Source organism: Cupressus sempervirens, chromosome 1, assembly GCF_028749045.1.
Source record: "Cupressus sempervirens isolate cs-2001-9-10 chromosome 1, ASM2874904v1, whole genome shotgun sequence".
NCBI lineage: Eukaryota > Viridiplantae > Streptophyta > Pinopsida > Cupressales > Cupressaceae > Cupressus > Cupressus sempervirens.
The window spans coordinates 134,803,595-134,819,571 of NC_143118.1; the positions used below are offsets into that span (position 1 = coordinate 134,803,595).

The window sequence follows — 15,977 nt, forward strand, 5'->3', positions numbered from 1 at the left end:
AACCTCTTTGCTAGAGTCAGATTGGACCTCGACGGAGCAAGTTTAGACTTTGCTTCTTTGGCACAACATCAGATGCAATCAAGTCACTCCTAATAGTATTATTTAGGATGAGTTCAGCACCCACCCCTCCAACCTTGATATCATCTGTGACATTGTTTGGTTATTATACTGACTTAGGGGCTTTGTTCACTCCAAGGAGGGGCACCACAGATACTCCTACCTTGCATTCTACTCCTCAGTGGCTATTGTAGCTTCTGTTTCCTTCACTCGGGCTCGTGGTTTGTTTGCTCAGACCTCAACCTTTCTAGGTTCAGTCAACATTGTGATTGTCATCTTTCTCCTTTATCATACTCATTGGACTTCCCTCATCGTCTCCTCTCGTCTAGGCAGGAGTCGAATATGCATATTAGGCTTAGGTCACATCAAGATCCATTGCGGGGTCTCGGACATTATCAAGAGCACCATCAGGGTAAAATAGGCTTACCCATTGTCTACTGCCTTATTCAGGATTCATATTGATTGATGAGTTAGAGGATTATCTTCACAAGCACTCCCTCCCTACAAATAGTTGTGCCCTTCACCAAGTTATGATTTCTATCTTGTTCTTTATGGATGATATGGTCCTCCTTGCCTCCTCTCCTGAGGGTTTGCAAAAACTTCTCGATAGCCTTGACTCTTTCTGTAGCACTTGGTAGCTTACAATTAATCTGGGCAAGACCAAGGTTAAGGTCTTGAATAGTCTTAAGACCTCCCACCTTCACTTCTTTTTTCTAGATATTGAAGTGGAGATCACTTCCTCTTACACTTATTAGGTCAAGTTGTTGGCCTTTCAACAGCATATTAACAAAGGGCATTGTTCTTTAGCCCTCCTTTAAACAATATTTCTAGCATCATTTCTAGGACACCAAGTCCAAGATGACTCTCATGCACACCTTGATTAGGCTGATGATTCTCTAAGGCTCTATTATTTGGAGACTCTTTGCTAGAGTCAGATTGGACCTCGATGGAGCAAGTTTAGACTCTGCTTCTTTGGCGCATCATCACATGCAGCCAGGTCACTCCTAATAGTATTATTTAGGATGAATTCAGTGCCCACCCCTTCAAGCCTGATATCATCTTTGCCATTGTTTGGTTCTTGCACCAACTTAGGGGCTTTGTTGACTCTAAGGAGGGGCACCACAGATACTCCTAACTTGCATTCTGCTCCTCAGAGGCTATTGTAGTTTCTGTTTCCTTGACTCAAGCTTGTGGGTTGTTTTCTAAGGCCTCGGCAGGACAAGACGCAAGGTGTAAGAATGAACTAAATCCATTAATTGAGTAATCAAGAGGTTGATAAAATATGGGTTACTGCAGGATTCGAAACACGCACAGAGGTAATTAAAACAACATCAGACAGAGTAATTCAAATAATAAACATACCTGCTGTGAGGTTTGCCCTATTTTTAGGTTAGCCCCTATATTTTTGGAATTTGTCAAGGGCTTCATTTATTGGCCTAATACTTTGGTCTTGTATTTGTTCCATATTCCAGTCCTGTTGCTCTTTGGTCATTTGTGAACATTAATACCCTTTATCTCTTTCATTCTTTTCTAGAGGGCAATATTTGAACAAGTTCCACAAACATTTATAGAGTTCAGTCACAATATTCATGAAACTTGATTTGCTGGAAGTATTTTAAATTTTTTTAAAATCGCAAGGTCCACTTATTATAATTTCAAATAAATTATATTGTACTATCTAAAGAATTTCTGGTGTAAAATCGACTATTGTAGAGTGGTGAAGTCCATATATATGCTTCATGCAGATATGAAAATGTAAAATCTCTAGCCAGTTTCCGAGCACGACATAACAAACAAATATGAAAATGTAAAAATACCTAATTATATTTCCATACATGCATAAAGACACAACAGTAGCATTTGGACTTGATCATATGAAGATAGGTTTAGGAAAAAGAGTCCCAGCACAAACTTACCCAGGCTCGGCAACATAAACTAGACCACAGTTAAACCGAAAATTCCTTGCCTGTGGCAAAGAGAAAAAAAGAAGCAAATCAAATATTATGAAATCAATCAGGGGTAACATAAAAGTATTATGATAATAATTGAAATTTAAGACCATTTTACAATTAAAATATCAATATCATATCAATCCTGCACAATTAAAGACTATTCAAACAAATTTGATTTACATCAGCTGTTGATTCACAAAATAGTTTACCTACCCATTCTCCTGAGTTTAAACCATTTAGACACGGAATAACTAATGAAGAGGATTCTACAAGTTTTGGTACTCCAAGTACGAATATTTTCCATGAAGTATTCGACAAAGAGGTGCTTGTAAAGGTCAAAGGCATGACACCAACATGTTACAGCAATTCGAATTTTGCAACAGTCATGTTTCTTTATATCATCATGCAGTAACAGCTCTTTCCCATGAGGATGATGATATCATTCAGTCTTTCCATGTTGGCACTCAAGTTGTGAGTGATAAACATGAGGCATATATTATGGATCCAACCCCCAACAGTTCTGATTTTCTTTATCACACTCATTCAGTCTTTCCATGTTGGCACTCAAGTTGTGAGTGATAAACATGAGGCATATATTATGGATCCAACCCCCAACAGTTCTGATTTTCTTTATCACACCATAGAAAATCCCAAAGGCAAGGACAGAAGGGATAAAATCAGTCCCACTTTACTGATCATGGACAGCACTGATATATATCTTCTTTCTCAAGATATTGAAGTCTATAGTTATGGAGAAACTAGTGATATCAATTCTACTGTTGGTGACACACAAGTTGCAAGCATGGGACATGATAGTTTTAATGATGCATCTTTGCACAGTTCTGGCTTTTTGCACTTTGGAACAGCCGATATAGATCAGTCCCAAAAGTTGAATGATGGATAGAGAGAAAGAGGAAGGCAAGCTAAGTTGATAGCTCAACAAGCCAAGCTTCATCTTAAACAAATCCATGACACTCAACGCTTCACGGATGTTAATAAGCAAAGGTTCTCTAGCTCTGAAATTTCACTTGATGTTGATCATTTCTTGGTGGAGATGTTGACTTAATTAATGACATTTGCAGTGATTCAGCATCCCAAGAGTTGTCTTTTATGGGTATGAAGGCATCTGTAATTCATTCTTAGATTGTAATTGATTTCACATGATATGGCAATTGCCTATTTATTGGTTAGTGATTAAATATTCGAAGGTTAGTGTTGTACTCGGGTTTACATTGCACTTTCAGATTTGGAATGGTCTACAACAGTTACTAAGTTGAATGGGAGACTGTAGAGACATGTCTACTCATTGGATATTGCATATAGATGGATATTTTTCCTATAGATGGGTGTGATGACACCATCAACATCATTCTTATAGCTGGCTTGATTTACAACAGCAGCTCCCAATGGCCTGGTGAGTTGATCTATATGCATATGGGAGTCGCCTTTCACACCTTTTTGACGGTCTACTTATACAAATAGATGATATATGATGATTGTATAATGATAGATATCCATCTCTACTCCTATAACCGAACAGATAGATTGGTTTGAGATCTAGATATTGGCATGATTGGTGCATTGATTCTTATCGATTATGAAGAGTTGCTCTGGGGCATAGTGATGCATATATCAGAGTAGTGCAGCGACAACAAGGTGGAGTTCTATTTTATGGTACATGAGAACAATGTTCTTCTCAAGGGTTACTAGTGACTAATGATGATGAAAGAAACATTCATGGGAGGTTCTGCACTCTATAATTGATATTGTTGCTGTTGTTACCTCTTATTTTAGAATTCATTCCGTTTGAATTACTACGAGTGGACTGGATTATCAATAGGACTTGACCTCCCACCAAGTAGGTGACATTTGGGAACACAGCTAAAGCAAGGGACATAGATGGAATTATTATTCTAAGCAAGTTTATTCGATTCGGTAGAGATTATTATTAAAATATTATGATATTTCTTTAATGGTCATCTTAGCTAGTCATTAGTTGCTTAGTTTCTATTTTCGTCTTTAGTTCACTATTAATTTCTTTTAGAAACATCATCTTTGTAAATCTATTTAAGGAGCTTTCATCTCCTCTATTTAATAACCACTACAACAACATCGACTTATCATAACATAGTATCAGAGCAGGTAAATGGGATTTCATAAAATTTGCCAAATTTTTAAAGAAAAGTCAAGCCTCTTTTGATCTAGAAATTTTTCCAGAAATTTACTTTTTGATTGTTTGATTGCAAGTCTAGTTAATGGTTTAATTGCGCAATTTCCTAGTTTGAGCAAAAGTCTCAAATTTTTTAGGGTCGCATGTACTTGCACATTTGTTGCATCTACTTGCATGTGCATTTTGTTACTTGCATATGCTGTTTTACCATGCGAAGTCTTGTGTTTTGCCGCATAAAGATTTTTCTGATGGATTTTCGTAATTTTTTCCCTTCAAAAATTTCAGATGGGTATTCATAATTTTTTCCCTGTAAAAACTTTTGATGGGTTTCATAGATTTTTCCTCAAAAATTCTCTTTTGGGTTTATAAATTTTTCCTCAAAATTTATCTATAAGGTAAATAACTTTTTCCTCAAAAATTATTTAGTGGATTTATCATTTATCCATAAAAATGATGCTTTGTACATTGATCCATGTCTCGGATTCTATTGTCTAGTTTTGATCAATTTTTCACATTCATCTGCAAGGTTTTAAGGGTTTGTAGATTTTTCCTCAAAATCATGCTAGTTGTTCTCAGTGTTTGTCTTTGTCTCCAGGGAAAAGCAACTCCTTATCTAACATCAAGCTGGATGTTTTGTGATGATTTATGTTTTGTTGATCCTTGGAGGGTTAGTGGTAGACTCATCTTAGTGGCAGAGTCAGTAGCAGGCTCTTGTCTTTTTTTTTGCAAAGCATTCTGAAGAAGGTAACACTCTTCTCTATTATTTTCTCGATGGATTTTGGCTACTCTTGGTCACTGAGGTTTTGCAGAACCAGGGAGGGTCTCAGTAGCAATAGAATGTTTTGAAGAATTTGTGACCAAAATATAGCAGTTATACGACAACCAAGGGAAGGTATTAGAATGTTATAATGTTTCTTTAGTGGTCATCTTAGTTAGTAATTAGTTTATGAGGTAGTTTCTGTTTCCTCTTTAGTTCACGATTGTTTTTTTCCAAAATATCATCTTTATAACATAATTTAAGAAGTTTTCATCTCCTTTGTTTAATAACAACTACAACAACATCAATTTACCATAAAAATAACCTTCCTTTGCAAATGTTGCAGCTACAGAATTCAGGTTTGTACAGCTGCATATTTGAGCAATTTCACTTCCAGCTTGCATCAACTCATTGTCAAAGATAGCGTGAGAATTCTAATAAAGAGAAATTGGTTGGGCTAATCAGTTGAGGTGTTGGTTGGATGCGAGCACCGAATCAGCCTTGCTTCTTCTATTCAGCATGCACGCATATTTCCAGCAGCAGATTTAATTTCAGTAGCACACATTTTGGAGGAGTGCAGAGTGTTTGAAAATGAGATAGTTTATAATGACTTCTTGAGCTTCCTCCTTTGGTGCCTTGAAATAATGTTTTGAATAGGCAATTCCCTGAGAAGTTGACAGAATTTCAGTAGTTTTGGATTATTCTTCTTTCTAGAGGGTTTCAAGAGGTGTTCAACATGTCAGCACTTAAAGTAAATGGTGCACCAGATCTCTGAGATTAACTTGGGTTAGATGTTTTGGTTAGACATTGAGCTCTTGGGGTTAATTGGGCTGAACAATCTTCCTCAATGACCCAGGTTCCCTCAAAGTAATGGCCACCCTAAGGGATAAAATAGGGTGGATGCTCCAGCTGCTTGGGGGCCAAGGGCCAGTTGTCTTGGCTAGACCTTGTGCACTCTTGGGCTTATTTGGGCTGATAAATAACTGGATGCCATTTATGGCTTTCCTCTCCAAAGTCTACTGTGATTGATTTAGTAAAAATAATAGGGCTGCACAGTAACTGGGGACCCTTAATGGCTTTCCTTACCAACCCCAACTATGGTTGATTTAGGGAAATAGAACATTTGATGCTTGCTTTCTAAGATCACTGAATTTCAAATACACGCTTCAATCTGAGCAATACGCTGTTTCTTGAAATAGGTAATTATATCAGGGATTTTTTATATATAATTAACATATTTTGAATTGCCAAACAAAAGCCTTTACAATGAAAAAGCCTCTATCTGGAATCGGGTTGTAAGTGTCAGATTCTTTAGGGATTAGCAAACAGGATAAAAACAGCGTGCTATTTTCAATTTAGTTGCAAAGAGTAATGATGTTGTAGACAAGGAAGAGTAAGATCCATCTTAATGCATATATCCAACACATCAAGAACAGTTCCATATATCTCACCTCCACATGCCACACCCCATTAATAATCCTGGGAATACTAAAAAGTGGACTAGTTGCGCAATTAAGATATATTTATTTAAGATGTTCAGAAAGAAAACATGAAATGCGGATACATTTGCAGTGGAATGAACTTAGACATCAAAAAAGTATTGAAACGTGAGGATTAAGGACTAAAATGAATAGAGATTATCAGCTTCTACAAAGATGAAGAGCTACAAGCTAAAAGCCATTGTGTGAGCTTCATAAAACTAGTCAACTATTTGAGAACAAACCTGCTGATATGACAAAGGATGAATCACACCACCACTAACTTCCAAAAAGTAATCTGGAGTTATAGAATGCAAATCCTGCACCTGTGATAGCAATGATGTAAGCCTTTTAGCATAAAATACAAAAGAGAAGTGTGTACTCATTTTTTGCATAGAGATTAAAATAGTATTTCTGTACATAACTTAATATAGAGTTTTTTGTAATTACCTTTAGGGTAACCTTTACAGGTATACCACCCCTCTCAAGCTCTAAATCAATTGACTTCCCAACGCTATTATCAAGCAACATCTCAAGTGCTAAAAACTGTGTTACAACCTGCATCCATACATAATCATAAGTATAATGGCAATTAAGGGTTGCTATGGAATTAGACACTATATACCTTATGAGCTCACAATGGTTGTTCCTGATCCATTAAATTCTCATCGCGGGAAGGAACAAGGCATAGCAACAGATTTGTATACAGCATAAATTTATAACTAAAGCTATATATATTGTATATTACTTGCTGAGCATATGTGTCTTTTGTAAATCCTCTTATTCTCCATTGCGACAGCTGATTGTTATGGGAATGCATTAACCACCAAATTTTAAATTTACCTCTCATTAAACTATTTATGCAATTCATGAACATCAATATAGGTCATTTCATTCCATATACATTTTTTGCATTAATCATGTGACAGGTTTGTATAGGTGAATCATTTTGCAGAAGCCAATTTGAAAATTGATTTGAAAACTATGAAATGCAAGAAATTTATATAAAAGGCATTCTGGTCGATTCTCTTTATAGAATGATTCTGAACCCGGTTGTCAATATGTCGACAGGATATGTGTTATTATGCTAAAAAAGTCCTTTAGACACTATGTACTCCCAGAAACTTAAGAAGCCTCCAAAGCAACATAAAGGGTCCAGACAATTATAATAAGAAGTTACCACCACAAAAGAAAATCATTACATTTAAACAAGAAGATCTACCACCTGGCTTCTACCTTTCTATATGTACTTAAGTACAATAAAAAATTTGCAATAGATTGTTAGTATAAGATGGCTAAAAAATAATACCTCACCATTCACACGCACAAGCACATCACCTGGCTCTAAATGCTTGTGAGCAGGACCTCCAGGTACCTGAAAAAAAACTGGCAAAACTTAAGAACCTATCACAATCAAATACCTTTTCCAGATCTGCGTGCATAAAAAAACTCTATGTAATGTACAACTCAAGGCAGGATACGAGTAAAATACTTACAACAGAATCTACAACAAGCATTCCAGTCTCTTCAGCATGAGAAGCCTGTCTGACAATCTGTTGGTTCATACCGAAATGGCAAAAACAAATCAAAACAAAACAATATGGAAGCTCATTTCAACAGTATCTGAACATGCCTGACTTCTCCATGTGTTAACTTTAAAAGCGTTATGTAAATTATTAACTACCTCAAATGAATGTATCCAATAGCAAACCTGTTCTTGAATATTCCTCCTCACCCAACGATTCTATATGTGTTGACTACATCGAACTATACTTGTGCAGTAAGTGCACATTACACTTACCTGCTCAGTCTTGCGCTGAAGTCCCAGTCGACGTGTTTCATCAAATCCCTTGTGAACAAGAGTCATCTAAACATGACAAAAATTCAGAGTGTGATGTTTACGAATTTTACGAGTATAATTCTAAACCAAGTCAATTTTTCCTATATTAAGAAAATCAATAATTATTCACCAGATTATGACAAAAATATTTGCTAATATTCATCACTCTTCATTGTTGAATTTGGAAAAAAATGATTTAATTTTAAACAAACCTCTTTTATTGAAGGAAATAGCTGCCTTTCAAATTAATTATATTTTCCTTAGCCCAGGTCGACCCCTTATTTATATACTACCTTTCAACGAGTAGGCCTTTGTAGAGTAAATCAATATTATTGGTCACCCTCCAATTTATATTAAAAGAGACTGCAATTTTATTTGCTAGATGGTGTGATTTCATCTAATAGAAGATCCGTTGTATTTGTTTGAAGGGTTACAACTTACAACAGCTGTTGTTTCCATGATTGCTTGTCCTCAATCGATGATCATGGAGTAAAGATTTTTCCCAAAATGGCTTTTGAATTTCCAACCTCTAACTTCTCGTTTAAACATCTTCTGTACTATTATGGTATTATCCATTTTTTCTTTTCAGCATTGCTGTGTTATTCTAGTATTATCTCAAGTTGCAGATTTGATAAGAAGAAAATTCTGTCTTTAATTCATAAGCAACGTATTCCAATAAATAGGAATACAGATAGTAAATCAGATTCAGCTCTTGAACCAAAGAAGAACAAGGATCTCTCTCACATTCAACATTTTAGATGTCACAAGTATGGTCACTATGCTCGAGATTGTATCACAAGAAATAAAAACATGCTTCAACTGCAGATGTTGATAAGGTGTCACCTCAAAAGGAATTTAGTGACAAACTCAGGAGGGTTTCTATCCATCTCTGCTCTTTTAAGTTTTAAGCAATGTTCCAACCAACAGTAACACTGGGTTGATTGACAATGATGCTTCACATCACATTACAAGATATAGAGAGCATCTTTCTGACTTGGTAGAAAGAGAAACCAACTTACAAGTGATAATTGGAAATGATGTTTGTTATTCAATAAAAGGTGTTGAGGTCACCACTCTTCATCTAGTTTATGGCATCCTCATTTGAGTGATGTCTTGTTTGTTCCAGAAATCAAATCAAATCTCGTCTTATTATCGACATTGTAGGACAAAGGGTATCAGGTTGCAATTTCTGAAGGTAAAATTCTTGATTGGTCCAATAACTCTAATATCAAACAACCCAAGTGACTGGTGTTCATCAAGAGAGTTTACATAGACTTTCTATTTATTTATTCAAACATTATTGTTTGACTCCAGCAATTCAAGTGAGTTATGCAATAGGAAACTTGCTCACCTACACTTCAGAGCCCTTCCATCCACAAAGAAGATGGTCACCAGTTTTTTGAAGCTTAGTCACGAGCAAAATGATATTTTAAAAGATGTGCACTGGGTAAGAACATTAAAGGTCCTTTTCACGGTAGTGAAAGTAGATCAAAAGAAATTTTAGATTTTATGTGGAGCAATGTTTGTGACATCTTCGAGTGGATTTTTGTATTATGTGATTTTCATTTATGACTGTTCTCAAAAGACTCCGATTTACTTCTTGAAATCTAAGGAGTCTTAAGAAGTACTTTATTATTTATAAATTCAAAAAATTCAAAGCTCAAGTTGAAAACATGTCCAGGAAAAGGATCAAGGTTCTAAGATCTGATAATGGATAGGAGGGTTCCAAAATTTCTAAATTGAGTCAAGGATCAAGAGGGAGTTTTGTGTTCAATACAAGCCTCAACAAAATAGAGTTGTAGATAGAAAGAATAGATCCATAGTTGAGGCATCCAAAGCTATGATTCATGATTAAAATCTACAAACTTTTATTTGGGCAAAAGCTTCCAGAACTGTTGTATATCTTCAGAACCAAAGCCCTTGTCAAATATTGGAAAGGATGAATCCTAAAGAGACTTTCACAGGTGCGAAACCAGAGGTTAGTCAGGTAAGAATTTTTGGTTGTCATGTTTATATTCATGTGCCTCAAGATAAAAGATCTAAACTAGAACCATCAGACAAGAAATATGTGTGGGTTACAATGAGTCTTCAAAGGCCTACAGAATCTACATTCGAAGGCACAAACAATAAGAGGAAGTAGCCTTCAAAAGATCAAAAGGGTCTTACATGGAAATAGACAGCAAAGTAGAGAAGACACCTCAGGAAATATCATTTCTCATGATCATTCTACTAAGACTCAGAGAGAGTTTATTGAACCAAAATATTCTATTGATCCTGTTAATCCTAGAGAAGCAACTCATGGACCAATATTGTTATAGGTTTAAAGAGACCTCTATGGGCTAGGAAAACTATGCAAGAGGCAGAAAAATATGCAGATCCTCAGGGCACCTTAGAGAAAGCAAGAGACTACAGCAATTTCCAGGATATGTGTCATTAATGAGTCACATCATTGCCTTTGCCTTCTAACTTTGATGAGGCATCCAATTAGCAAGTGTGGATAGATACTATGACAGATGAATATCAGTCTATCATTAAGAATGATGTTTGGGATGTGGTACCAAGGCTTGAAGGAAAATCAATTGTGTCATGTGAGTGGCTTTTTAAGATCAAACATGCAGTTGATGGGAGCATTGAGAACTACAAGGAAAGATTTGTGGCAACGAGGTTTTCTTAGGAGGGAATAGATTATGAGGAAACATCTACTCTCATTGTTCGTTACTAACTCACAAGGTTCGAGTTCGAATTCGAGTTCGACAACTATGAAATTTAAGTTAATAATAGTAAACATAAATTAATAAAACACAATAACATAAATGAGAATATTTTAATTGTATTCAATTTTAATATTTTATACTAAAATACACTTCACATAAATTAAAATAAATTATATTCAAACTAAAACATAAAATAAAAATCTTATTAATATAAGCTCAAACTAAAAACACAATAAAAATAGTCTATTTATAGCGTGGTAGTTGTCGGTTGAACATGATCCAAACAATTCAACGGGGAGTTGCAGAGTGATGAACAGGAGTCTCTACAAACATAGAAATGACAGACGAAGTTGAGATTGCAAACAAAAAAATTACGGATGAGAATTGGAGAGACACCAAAACGGAATTGTAGAAGTCATAGAAATGACGGACAGGAGTCGGGAATGCAGAGGTAGCCACTATCCACAATTTGTAGAAGTCCACGATTTGCAGAGTCCACAATTTCAAAAGTCAAAAAGCATCAAAGAGTTGTCAAATTTTAAGCAAACATTTACGATTGTTTTTTTATTTATTATGGGTTTGCCAAATTTCAAACCTAAAATTGAAAATTTGGCAAACCCTGTGACTTAGGTTCATTGTACATCTATAAGGTCTATTATTACTATTGCATCAGCTAATGACTGGAAAATACATCAAATGGATATAAAAATTGCATTTCTTAGTGTGATTGAAGATGTGTTCATCGAACAACCAAGTGGCTTTGCTATTCCTGGGAAAGTCTCATGTAGAAAATTGAATAAGGCATTGTACGGCCTTAAGCAAACACCTTGTGCATTGTGTGAAAAGATTGATTGCTAATTAATGAGCTTGGGATTCTCCAAGAAAGATGCAGATTCCAATCTTTACTTCAAGATAATTGATAGGAGGCATTAATATTGATTCTTTATATTGATGATTTATTTCTTACTAGAGCAAATCATCCCATTGACGATGCAAGAAAGAATTACCTCCAAGTTTGAAATGAATGATCTTGGTCCTATGCATTAATTTCTAGGACTAGAAGTGTGGCAAAGACCCAATGACATTATTCTTAGTCAAGGGAAATACACCATACATATCTTGAAGAGATTTGAGATGATAGATTGCAAGTCCATGTCCACACCATGGAAACAAATTTAAAGAAGTTGAGTGATTTTGCATCTAGCTCAAATTTGGCAGATCCCACCATCCATAGGTAATTGATTGGATCGTTGATGTATCTAGTCAATACTAGACCAGATATTTGTTACGCACTGAACACTCTTCGTCAATTCATGTGTGAGTCAAGACAAATTCATCTTGTTGCAGCAAAGCACATCTTGAGCTACCTACATGGCACATTGGAATATGGCTTGAGACATACTTCCTGTGAAGATTTGATGTTACAAGGTTGTTTTGATTTTGATTGGGTTGGGAGTGGAACTGATCACAAAAGTACCTCTTGATGTTGCTTCGCTTGTGAATCTACCATGATCCTAGTGTAGTAAAGCAAACCTTTGTGGCGCAAACCACTGCTGAAGCTAATAAATTGCAGCATATGTAGCAGCTTGAGAAGCAATGTAGCTTTGAAAGTTCCTTGCAGGACTATTTGGTCTAAAATTGGCACCAATTGCGATTCATTATGATAATCAAAGTTATGTGAAGCTCTCTAACAATCGAATGCTTCATGACAAAACAAAACATGTAGAGATCAAATATCATTACATCAGAGATATGGCGTTGAAGAAAGGAATTCAACTAAAGTATATTTACATTGATGAATAGACAGCTGATATTCTCACCAAGCCCCTCTCTAGAGTGAAATTTGCACATTTTTGAGACAAGCTCAATGTTGTAGAGAATTTTGCCTTTACTGGAAGGAAGTCTCAGCATCAGCGATCTTTGCTACTTGCTAAAATGCATATTTCTCTGAGATGGAGAAATATGCGGTAAAAGCCCTCTGAGAGATGTTGATCTTTCTACTGATGGGAATAACCATGGTGGACATTATGTTGAGGGACTCCATGACAATATCACATTGAGTGACTATGTGATGAGCACTTGTGCATATGGTTCTTTCCACAAATGAGAGTAGCCATGGTGGAAGGTATATTGAGTAACTCCATGATGTTATCACATTGAGAGATTTTGTGATAAAATCTTTTCTACAAATAGGTATAGCCATTCTGGGTGTAATGTTGGGACTCCATCACATGGAGATCTGGGAAGATACCTCCCTAGCTAAGATAAATTACTCCATGACATGGTGTAATGTTCATGTTATAGAGGCGAGAATTATCTTTTCCTCCAGTATTTGAAATAAATAAATAATTGATAATTGTCTCTAGTGATGTCACTTTATTTCATGTGATAAGCTATATTTTAAGTTGATTTATCTCATTAAGTCGCTTCATTTTTTGTATGGTCATCTTTGTATGTAAGAAGCTGACCTTTCATTGTCCTGACAATGAAGAGTCGAGACAAGTTTAATATTCTTCAAGAAGGCATTTGCATGAATATACAGATTGATATTTTGTTTTCAAGGTGAACAATACATAGAAGCATTCATAATTGTCTCTATATAAACATTTAGAAAGGTGTCATTATCATTTCTTCAGTCAAGCGTATTGCTTGGGCAAAATTGTAGATCAGTTTTCTTCTCTTTCATTAAATAACAATGTTACCCGAGTGCGCGCACCCGGGTCAAAACCCCAGCGCACCCGAGTACCCTCGTCGGGAGATTTCGGCCCTGCACCCATCGAGCACCCGGGTGGGATGCGGTGCTCGGGTGCTTCCCAAGTGCTTATGGGGTGCTTCGAGAAGATGGCCGAAAAAGTCAAAAATAAAAAGTGTTTTTGCATTTTTTTTGTTTTTTGTTTTTTAGGCATGCTAACCCTAATTGGGTGTGGGTCCCATGTGGTCTATTTGAAGGTTTAATAAGACCAATAGACGGTGATTCCATTCTCATTATTGAAATTTTGTCATTTTGTTGATTGTACTCACTTTGATATGGCTATGATACATTATTATTATTTCACTGTTTCATGCTATTCGGCTCATTGTCATCATGAGCATCTTTATGATATATGATATTCATAGAATCATATTTGGACAATGAATTTTGAATCTTGCATCTTGAATTAAGTTAATTTGTTAAATGGTCATCAATAATGGTTATGCAGTTTCAAGTTTCAAGTTTGAACTTATTAAATATTTATGGTTTGTGAATTGCATTTCAATTTTCTCTATTCATTGTATTCAACTATATTTGGTATGTTAATGTTATATAATATATTGAAGTATCATTTCATAATTAGCATTTCCAGTCATATACATTATATATGTATACTATGCAACCCCCTCCCCCCTGCTCCCCTGCCGCCGCACCCCCGCCGTCCCCAAATTAAGGCCATTTCTTTCCCGCACCCAAAACTCATCCCGACATCCCCCCGCACACCTGCGTTAGGGTAACACTGTTAAATTTATAAGCAATACTTTTGGTTGGGATTTTCACAGCCAAGTTGGAGGGTTTTCCAAGGATATTTGTTGTGTCTTATGGTCATTATTTTGTTTTGTTGCTTATCTTTACTTCTGGTATGAAATTAACAAATGCCACTGAAAGTTTGAGGAAAAGGTTAACTCAATAATAACTTTGGTTTAATGTCACTTTTGGATTTGGGTGATTGGAAAGTGAGAGAGTTCTCCACTTCATGCTATATTGCAAAAGAATCAATTACAAATTCAGAAAATAACTATTACAACAACAAATGACAATAGAATATTAATAAGAGATAAAATACGTAAAAAAATAAATGAATAAGAATGACTCTAAAACTGGTCAAATTAATAAAACACAAAATGAGAAATGAAATGATAAATGATAAAGTGGAAACAATGACATTTGGTAGCCAGTGAATTACTTAGGAGAATAGAGAGATCAAATAATTAAAATTTGGAGTAAAACTGAAAAGTGCATATAAGATATCAGCAAAAAGATTGTAACATGGCTTTAAATGTGTCCAAGTACTTTTTTTGGCACATACATGTAGTTTGAAAATTATGGTACTTGTATGAATCATCTGTTCTAAATGCATCTTTAATAATGGTAACTACACATGGATTTAAAAGTCAATAAAATGATGAGAACCCACAGGCACTGTCTTTTTAATTAGAGAATCCAATCCAATCAACTAATCAATTCACATATTGAATTCAATCTTCAAAACACTTGGGCAAATTTAGGATAAAATGAATCATATTCCAGGGAGACATTTCTCAATAACATAAGCGCATTTTAGAAGTAAACAAAAAAGTACCAATATTTCAGTAAATTTTGAACTTCTTAGCGGACCCTCTTCAACTTATCACATCTTATCTTAGTACAGGCAAATATTAAGCCTATGTATACCACCACCAACTACAGATATCAGATTTTAGTATCCAATTTGGTCTGAATCTTTTGTGAGTTCAAAGATTTGCTTTATTCAGCCCGATTTTTTAATCGATGTAAAAAAATCTGAGTTAATTCAAGATTCCGGATTTCAAAATTATTTCACCCCACAAACTAGTAAATTTTTAGAAACTGGTACCTAAGATTACATGCATAGAAAGAGATACAACACAGAAGCATGTTTAAAAACCTGTATAAATATTACAAACCTGTAGTGTACCCCTAGGAATATGGACTTCATGCCATCCATTGCTGCATTCATCATTGCTCCTCTTTAAAAATTCTAGTGCTCTTACCACCTGAACAAATTTGAAGACAATAAGAAATCATGGATATAATTTCAAAACTTTGAACTTCTTCCAACATAATCTGCATTAGGCATATATTTAACTTGGTTACCATTAAATACAGTGGCCCTGTTAATCTTAAGATAACCTAAGATATCCATCCACGTGTGTAATTTAGGAAAAGGACATTGCTGAAAGAGAAGATCAAAAAAAAAAAACTTAATAATGGAATGCAACAGAAAGTAATATGCATA

General features: G+C 35.4%; 1 protein-coding gene across 7 annotated transcripts in view; it reads right to left on the reverse strand.

Moving 5' to 3' along the window:
* Positions 1-15,977, reverse strand: part of DEG7 (DegP protease 7) — a 249,233-nt gene that overhangs the window by 80,443 nt on the left and 152,813 nt on the right. For all 7 annotated transcript variants that reach the window (XR_016361753.1, XR_016361754.1, XR_016361747.1 and 4 more), the window contains exons 7-13: positions 15,646-15,735; positions 8,216-8,281; positions 7,911-7,967; positions 7,724-7,789; positions 6,865-6,972; positions 6,660-6,740; positions 1,974-2,023 (exon numbers count right to left, since the gene is read on the reverse strand). Coding sequence is in view for 2 of the 7 variants with exons in the window: in XM_089817752.1 (XP_089673878.1) it covers positions 1,974-2,023; positions 6,660-6,740; positions 6,865-6,972; positions 7,724-7,789; positions 7,911-7,967; positions 8,216-8,281; positions 15,646-15,735 (518 nt within the window). In the remaining 5 variants the exon portion in view is untranslated. The remainder of the gene's footprint in view (positions 1-1,973; positions 2,024-6,659; positions 6,741-6,864; positions 6,973-7,723; positions 7,790-7,910; positions 7,968-8,215; positions 8,282-15,645; positions 15,736-15,977) is intronic.